The 9,617-nt window shown below is 39.4% G+C and overlaps 1 protein-coding gene across 1 annotated transcript in view; it reads left to right on the forward strand.

The window, feature by feature from the left end:
* The window catches only part of TRPC6 (transient receptor potential cation channel subfamily C member 6), a 50,181-nt gene extending 41,025 nt beyond the window's left edge, over positions 1 to 9,156 (forward strand). The window contains exons 10-12 of the mRNA XM_006775259.2: positions 6,246 to 6,311; positions 7,305 to 7,380; positions 7,899 to 9,156. Coding sequence (XP_006775322.2) covers positions 6,246 to 6,311; positions 7,305 to 7,380; positions 7,899 to 8,050 — 294 coding nt within the window. The 3' untranslated portion in view covers positions 8,051 to 9,156. The remainder of the gene's footprint in view (positions 1 to 6,245; positions 6,312 to 7,304; positions 7,381 to 7,898) is intronic.
* The last annotated feature ends 461 nt before the right edge of the window (positions 9,157 to 9,617 follow it).

Here is a 9,617-nt window from a genome sequence, read left to right on the forward strand (position 1 = left end):
CATTGATTTTCTCCTGCACTGGGCCTGGAGATCGAACCTGCAAGCCCCGTGTATAGCCTTGTCCGGGAATTGAACTCATGACCCTTTGGTGCGAGGGGCTGACACTCTAAATACTGAGCCACCGGCCAGGGCAGAGGCTGTCTTTTTAACCCTGTGGTGAGACAGTCACAGAAAGGAGTAGTTTTGATTTGTCCCTTTCACCAGGACCACTTCTCTGGGTGAGTTTGTACAAGTCCCCAGCCCTCTTCAGGCCTATTGAGTTACCATCTCTGGCAATGAGGCCTGGAAACTGGTATTTTAATAAGACCTCAGGAGATTTGGGTGCTCATCTGGGTGTGGGAATCACTGAGTATTTCATTCCCTGAATAACTTAGTCGTGATCTTGGACATGTCAGTAAAAAGCAATCTTTGTAAAGTATCTCCAGAATAAATTAACTAGATTAAAACTAACCATGAAATAGGCCCAAAGCCACAAAGCGGATAGTTATGGCTTTTGTATAATAATAGCCTCGGACACTTGTAGAACACCTACTGTATGTCAAACTACATATTCTACGTACCTTATCTCTCTAATCCTCACATTAGCTCTATTTTCCCTATTTTATACATGAAGAATGTGAGGATTAACAGAGGTGAAATGACTTGCCCAAAGTCCCATTTCAGACAAGTGACAAAGCCAGAATGCAAATTCACATCTACTTGATTCCAAAGCAAGAGGCTTGCAGGCTCTGTACCCCATGGCTTCATGTCACATCTGCATTTCCCGCTGACTCATATATTGCCTGTACCTTTAAGTTCATGGTTTTGCCCCTGGCCTCAGGCACTTCAGCTGTGGGTAATGGGAGACTCAGAACTGTTGTTATGTCCAACCACATACCGTATTTGCCGGCGTATAAGACGATTTTTTGGCCCTGAAAAATATGCCTCCAAGTGGGGGGTCGTCTTATACGCCAGGTACACTTCAGATAGACTGCCCATAGTGCTTGCCCCGCGCCATAGTGGCCTCCCGATGCCCGCCCACTTCATTCCACATACCGTTCAGGCATCAGCAGCGCTGCTGGGTGTATGCTCGGCTGTTATGCGATTTTGCCTGTTGAGTTACCATCTCTGGCAATGAGGCCTGGAAACTGGTATTTTAATAAGACCTCAGGAGATTTGGGTGCTCATCTGGGTGTGGGAATCACTGAGTATTTCATTCCCTGAATAACTTAGTCGTGATCTTGGACATGTCAGTAAAAAGCAATCTTTGTAAAGTATCTCAAGAATAAATTAACTAGATTAAAACTAACCATGAAATAGGCCCAAAGCCACAAAGCAGATAGTTATGACTTTTGTATAATAATAGCCTCGGACACTTGTAGAACACCTACTGTATGTCAAACTACATATTCTACGTACCTTATCTCTCTAATCCTCACATTAGCTCTATTTTCCCTATTTTATACATGAAGAATGTGAGGATTAACAGAGGTGAAATGACTTGCCCAAAGTCCCATTTCAGACAAGTGACAAAGCCAGAATGCAAATTCACATCTACTTGATTCCAAAGCAAGAGGCTTGCAGGCTCTGTGCCCCATGGCTTCATGTCACATCTGCATTTCCCGCTGACTCATATATTGCCTGTACCTTTAAGTTCATGGTTTTGCTCCTGGCCTCAGGCATTTCAGCTGTGGGGGATGGGAGACTCTCAGAACTGTTGTTATGTCCAACCACATAATAATTTCCAACGACTGAATGAAGCATACTTGTTCCTCTTAATAAATAACAAACAAGGTATTGAGTGTTCCTCACTCTGATTGTACAAAGAGTTGAGAAATGTTAATAAACTAATTATTAGAAAATGAACCAGAGAGAAAACATAAAGAATACAGGAAATGTAGTAGAAGGTATTTTAGAAAGGAGAGGCAATGACTCATTCAGAATTGGAGTGTAGCCTGGCTGGTGTGGCTTAGTGGTTGAGCATCAACCTATTGACCAGGAGGTCAATTCCCCGTTAGGGCACATGCCCAGGTTGCAGACTCAATCCCCAGTGTGGTATGTGTGGGAGGCAGCAGATCAATGATTCTTTCTCATAACTGATGTTTCTAACTCTCCTTCGCTCTTCCTCTCTGAAATCAATAAAAATATATTTAAAAAATAATTGGAGTGTGCATTTGTGCACTAATCTGTTATAAAGCTTTTATCCAGTGCTTCCTGCTTCTACTCAACCAGCTTCCCCTCCCCACTCCCATCACATTGTACTTATTAATATGATCTATACTTATCCAGATCCCGAAGGTTTGAATATTATTCATATTGCAAATTGAATTCTCTTGACTTTCCAGTTTATTTCATTAGTGTGGATAGAAACAATTATATGTTAGAATTTTCTGCCACCAAGTGGTAATAATGCTTCTTTGCACATTGGGTAAGTTCTTCCTTACATACTGTTTGTTGGATTATTCCCTTTTAACATGTGTTTATTACATACCTGTTAGGTATTTAGAAACGGATTAGAAATTTTTCTTAAAAATGTTTATTTGTATCCACATTCATGTCTCAGACTTAGAGCAGCACTAGTCACATAAAAATGTTCCAAATAACTTTATAAATGTTTAGTCATATACCATCTCACTATACCAGTGGTTCCCAAACAGGGGTGGTTTTGCCCTCCCCAACCCCCACTAGCATCCCCAGGGCGCATTTGTAATAGAGGCATTTTTGTCACCAGAGAGGGTCACTGTTGCTGGCATAGAGTGGGTTAGGGGGCATGGATGCTGCTAAACATCCTGCAATACACAGAAAGCCCCCACAATAAAGAATTTTCTAGCCCAAAGTGTCAAAAATGTCTGGATCGAGAAACCTGGAACTCAGTCCACTGCCTCCACACCTGGGAGAGCTGCAGGTTAGGCTGGATCTGTATGAACACACTGTAACTCCGGTCATTGACTCTTCAAGATCTACCCTCCGGAAAATCCACAATCATACACATTCTTAAGTGAACAGAATACTGTTTTCTGTTTTGCTGGCACTGTTACTTCCTCTGTATCACCCCGTGTGTTGCTTTGTAAGGCATCTGCCTCATGGCTTAAAACTAATTCACTGTATTTCAGATGTCTCTTTATCATGTAGTTGAACTGCAACCTACTGGTTCATGAACCCAGAGAGTTTTGTACGTGCCTTGTATAGCAAGGTGTACAGAAACCAAGTGAGGTCCATTAGTGACCCAGTAACACTTCTTCTTTCACTTATTTCACCAACCAGCAATGCTGAGCACTCGCCATCTGCTGGACAGTGCTGGCACTAGGGACATTGGGATGAACTAAAAAGTCCATCCTTCTATACAGCCTAGGGCAGGGGTGGGCAAACTTTTTGACTCGAGGGCCACAATGGGTTCTTAAACTGGACCGGAGGGCTGGAACAAAAGCATGGATGGAGTGTTTGTGTGAACTAATATAAATTCAAAGTAAACATCATTACATAAAAGGGTACGGTCTTTTTTTTTAAGTTTTATTCATTTCAAACGGGCCGGATCCAGCCCGCGGGCCGTAGTTTGCCCACGGCTGGCCTAGAGAGTGCAGACAGTACACATGGGACTAAGCCAGTGAATATAGTAATTGTAAGTCGTGAAGTATGTTCTGAAGGAAACAATCAAGAGCTATTTTTCATGGGGCGGGCAAGAAAAGATTTCCGATAAGCTTATGTTTTAAGCAAAAATCCAAAGGGTGAGCCATGGCCAGTGTGGCTCAGATGGTTGGGCGTTGTCCTGTGCACCATAGGGTTTCTGGTTCAGTTACCAGCCAGGGCACATGCTCAGGTTGCAGGCTCGATCCCCGGTAGGGGGCATGCAAGAGGCAGCTGGTAGATGTTCTGCTCTCACATTGATGGTTTTCTTTCTCTCTCCCTCTCCCTTACTCTTTCTCTAAAAATCAATAAAAATATGTTTTAAAAATCCAAAGGTGAGAGAGCCAGGAAAAGAGGGTTTTAGGGATTGGAAACAGCAAACACAAAAGCCTTAAGTTAGAAAAGAACAAATGAAAGAAGTCCTGTGTGACATTACTGTAATACTAAGATTTTTTTTTTCGTTTTTTTTTTTAAAGGATTATCTCCAAGGGCATGGTGTGTCATGGAGCTGCCTTAATTGGGGATGATTTGGCATCATCCCCAATCAAGTATCAAGGACCACACATTTGCCTTCAAAAAAATCTATAGGAAGCAAAATTTTTTTACTTTCCAATTTCCATGAACACCCATGGATGTACTGGTAGCCTCTAATAAAAAAATGAGCATCAAATTAATGATTTTCAGAGGTTGAGAATTCATGAATAGTTGGTAAAGGATGTGCAAAGATTCCATTGGTCTGGACCTTTTCCCTCTGTTTATGAACCTGTCCTTACTCTCAATGTTTTCTCATAAAAACAGGGATGAAAGTGAGCTTGAACCTGGCCGTCACATTTAATGATGTCCTTAAGGTGTAAATTACAGATTGAAAGCCAGAAATAATTATGGCATGATAAAAAGAAACGAATAGTTATATTATTTAAAAATAAAATATATTTCCCTGACCGGTTTGGCTCAATGGATGGAGCATCGGCCTGCGGACTGAAAGGTCCCAGGTTCAATTCCGGTCAAGGGCATGTACCTTGGTTGCGGGCACATCCCCAGTAGGGGGTGTGCAGGAGGCAGCTAATTGATGTTTCTCTCTCATTGATGTTTCTAACTCTCTATCCCTCTCCCTTCCTCTATGTAAAAAATCAATAAAATATATTTTAAATAAATAAAATATATTAAAGTTATATTATTAAAATAGGCCTAAGCTTGCATAAATTTCACACGTTCATTCATTAGAAGAACTTGAAAGACTACAGAGGTTACTAGATCACCCCTTCATTGTCAGAGACATAGTAGAGAGTTTTAGCACCTTGCCTAGTGTTACACAGCTAACTTGTAGCAGAAGCAGATTCGGGTCTTTAGGTCCCTGGCAGGTGCTCTTAAGAATCTAAGCTGCCTCTCGTTGGTCAGTTTGGTCAATTGTATAATTTTACCTTAATGTTTTTCAAAGTAAATATAAAATAATGTAACACTTTACTAATATTTTTTTAGAGAGGGTGAAGAAAAAAGAAAATAGCTTTGTGAAAAAATGCTATCTATACTATCAAAATTACAAATTGTTTTTTATGGGTTTTGTCAGCCTTGTGACTTTTTTTCCTATTACTATAATTCAGCTAGACCATCATTGCTTATGTTCTTCATTAGCACCCATAACTTAGCACAGTACATTACATATAGAAGACACTTAATACATGCTTGTTTGATGGATGGATGCGTACATAGCTGTTTTAATTCAGTATGCAGGCATTTAAAGATCAAAGCTGTAATACTTTCAACAATAAAGATGAATTTTAAAAAATAAAAGTAAAGATTAAAGTATTGAAGTCAAGGATTTTAATGGAGTCTCATTGAGCTGTACCTATAGCAACTTAGATGTTATTGGGAAATATCTTTGAAGACAATCTTAAAGTGTCTCATCCCCTGTAAACAGTTGTGTACCCAAAACATAGAAATTTGGAGCTGCTCTGTTTCACTTGGGTTATCCTTGTTTTTTGTAGAAACATATTCTTCTCTTTAGAAAGTGACTTGAAGGATTCTTTAATCTTCCCCTTAGCATGTTAACATGGTACGTTAAAACCTTTATTGCAGATTGCTTTAATTTTTTGTTATTTGCCCATTCAAACAAATATATTACTTGAAAAGTGCTTCCCAAATTGGATACCATACAGATCCTAAAATTTAAATGAATTAATTAGTGTTTTCTTGGCACCTGAATTCTGTCCCACAACAGTCGCATCTTGGCATTTCTCAGGATCCCCAGTTTTTAGTCAATCAGGATTTCTGAGGTCATCACCATTATTTCTCCAACTTGTTTGCCTCTTCCTCTGTCACAGAAGTGTCTATGGGAAGTTTAAAACATGATTCTCATGACAACATGATTGATGCACAAAGTCTAAAAGACTCCTCAGATGACCTCTACTAGCCATTGAGAGGCTGAACACACCTTAAGTGTCTGTGATTTGTCTTGGAAGGTAGAACAATAAGCAAGTGTAGTTAAAATGGTACTATATATATCTACATATCTCTATATTGATATACAGAGATGGATACGTTTACTTATATGTAAAACTGTTAGTTCATTTACAAAGCTAATCATATTTTTAAAAACTTAGATAAGAATCAATTTATAATATTTTTTTTTTTTCAAATTGCAGCTTGGTATAAGAGGCTCAGAAGATTTCCAGTTAAATAGTTTCAATAACCCTCCAAGGCAGTATCAGGTAAGCATGAATTTTTAAATAATAAGACTAGTTATTTATAACATCTAGAATTTCAAACCATGCAATTCTTTAGGTGAAAATGATTATATTTTTCTTAATATCAAAATAATGTATTCATTCATCAAGTATTTATTGAGTAACTACCCTGTACCAGGCACTTACTAAGTACTGGAAATACAAAGGTAAACAAAATAGATGAAGCCCTGACATCGTGGAGCTTAGAGTCTTCATGCTCATTGTAAAAAGTCTACCCTTATTAAAATCATAAAGAGGAGAGTAAAATCAACCTCAAACCCTACCACTGAGGAATAAAGATTACTTACTTTTGCTGAATATTTTGCCAGATGATTATATACATTAATATAATTTTACACTTATTAATATTACTAGTGGCCAGGTGCACAAAATTTGTGCACATTAATTAGAGGAAATATTTTAATATTGTTATTTGCCCTTTCACTATAATAGAAGTGTCAGAGATGAAAGAACATTAATAAAATGTATATGAAAATCTCCCTCCTATCAGAGTCTGGGGCGCTCCACGGGACCCAGAGTCAAGTCCCCACCCACCACGTGCATCTCGAAATCGCACAAGACCCAGACATGGCCGGCCCCACTCCCATCAAGCCCCGGAGGGCGAGGGGCATAAACATATGAGTTTTCCCCCATTTGCTTAATTTTCCATTTCCACCGGCAATGCTGCATACCTTTAATCTGTCCACTGAAGGCTGTGTCTTGCCCTAATACTTTTCAAGTAAAATACAAGCAATGAATCAAGGATTAGCTGTTGGTTGGAACTTGCTCTTTTCTGCAGAATGAATTTTTGAGTCATTAATTCAGGTGATTTATGCATCCCCTGACAGGTAAATCATCTTCATCTTTGATAGCAATCACTTCTAAAGTGCTTGGAAAAGAGACAATGACTCAAATTTATTTCAGATGAGAGATTTGTCATCAACATAAAGCTGAGATGGATTTTTTTTCTCTTTCTAGAAAATCATGAAGAGGCTCATTAAAAGATATGTTCTGAAAGCCCAGATCGATAAGGAAAGTGATGAAGTGAATGAAGGTGAGCCAGGGTATGGGCTTGATGCAGAGCCGAGAGAGGGCTGGAGGGAAGGGCTTGGGAAGAGTGAGCTTTAAGAAGAAAATATGGGTTCTCACCAACTGCCGATACCAGTAGGGCCTCAGGCAATAGGCTATGTCTACATAGTTGAGGGCAGAAGCCACTAGTTAGATAAGTAAGGGTTGTTTTTCTGGGGGGCTTGGAGGGAGGAGGAAGTGGTTAGGAAAAGTGAGGGGCTATTCCTCCCAAGCCCCCAAACACTTGCCACCAATGTTTTCCTTTAATCACTCTCAGAGTAAAGTAAATTATAACTTTGCTATAATTTTTTTCTATAGTCTTTTCATTACCTGAAATATGTAGCTGACAAAATAGAAACCTGCTCATTGGGAAGTTATTTCCTTCAGAAGGATTCAGCATACAGATGTGCATGGAGTTGGGACTGATTTCACTCAACCCCAGAACTGCTAGTTTCTCTGCATTCCATATTGACAGTATCCTTGTCACTCTTGTTTTTTCCAAAGGGGAACTGAAGGAAATTAAACAGGATATCTCAAGTCTCCGCTATGAACTCCTGGAAGAAAAAACTCAGAATTCAGAAGATCTAGCAGAACTTATTAGAAAACTTGGGGAGAAATTACCATTGGAACCAAAGCAAGAGGAAAGCAAGAGATAATGCAAAGACTCCCCTAAAATCCATATTTATTTGTCCACTTGAGAACATATTATTTTCTGATTTATTTTTTTAAGTGACAATGTGACCACCTTTTAAACAAGAAAATGTTCAAAGATAACTTGGGTCATGCTATCACCTAGGACTCAAACATTTAATATTTTTCATGGGTAAATGTCATCATTCAGGCTAAATAGTGCAGATGACGATGGAAAGTCTGCCGGTCGTTTGGTGCTTGTTTTACGAACTGCTTTCTGGGTGTAACTTGTGACGGTGTGATTGCTGCGGAGTATCTGCCCGGGAATCACTGCAGCTGGCAGGGGCATTTCCCCTGATGGAGATTTCAGGCACCTCCTTGCCTGCTCTGCGGATCCCCTGTAACCTAAAGAAAAAACCATCTGTGACCATTTAGAGAATGCTGTTTAACCGCCTGTCCTGCTTAGCCCCCACAGAAGATGATTGATAATGTCTGTGCAAAATGGGGTTAAATCTTTCCTAAACCTTTTGATTCATCTCTTTGAAATATTATATTTACCATGAAAAAGTACTTTCTCCACTGAACCCTGGAAACGTGCCTCAGGTGTGTACGTGTGTGTGTGCACACGTGCGTGTCAGGTGCGTGCGTGCGTGTGCGTGTGTGTGTGTGTGTGTGTGTGTGTGTAGCGAATGCTCACTCTATTTTCTTTTGCAGTCTATATAAACCCTCAAAAGCTCTTTACAGTATAATTTTTTTGTTGTGACTAAACAATTGTGGTCATTCAGTCCAGTTATAGCACAATTTGGGGCCATTTCTGAGGGCCTTTGCAGGTGAATTCCCAGATTCGGCATCAAATATAAAGGGGAAAAAAGTGCTGAAGGAACTTGCAAATGCTTATCTCTTATGGTCGTTATGTTCTACCCTTCTCCCAAAATATATGAAACAGAAGTTTACATTCGTGTGCATTCACCAGGAGGTATGACTGACGGGTGATGTGAGGCAGCAGCTCAAACAAGGAAAAGAGAAATGAAGGGTCATCCGTTCAACTTCCCAAAGGCTGTCAACATTTAGATCAGTGGTTCTCAACCTTCCTAATGCCACGACCCTTTAATACAGTTCCTCATGTTGTGGTGACCCCAAATGTAATTGTTACAAATTGAACATAATTAATCACAAAAACAGTATGTAATTATATATGTGTTTTCCGATGGTCTTAGGCGACCCCTGTGAAAGGATCGTTCGACTCCCAAAGGGGTTGCAACCCACAGGTTGAAAATCACTGATTTAGATGATGCTGGACATTAGCTGAAAATGCAGCTATAAATTCAATAAAGAAGGGCTTCAAATGCAAAAATGCAACTTCATTTTAAAACTAAAATGTCACAGAAAATCTGTTCAGCCCCAAATTTGACGGAATTTAAATCAAAGGACTTTTATGTAACCAGCAAAAAATATAGCTGAAATTTTGTACTCAGTGATTTTGTATTTGTGGGTATTATTTATTAAGTTATTTACTGACACAGAAAAGGTCTGTTTTCAAATGTTTCATGACAATATTTGAATCAGAAGTTGCAAAAATCAACCTCATACCAA

Source organism: Myotis davidii, unplaced genomic scaffold (genome assembly GCF_000327345.1).
Source record: "Myotis davidii unplaced genomic scaffold, ASM32734v1 scaffold8, whole genome shotgun sequence".
Lineage (NCBI taxonomy): Eukaryota > Metazoa > Chordata > Mammalia > Chiroptera > Vespertilionidae > Myotis > Myotis davidii.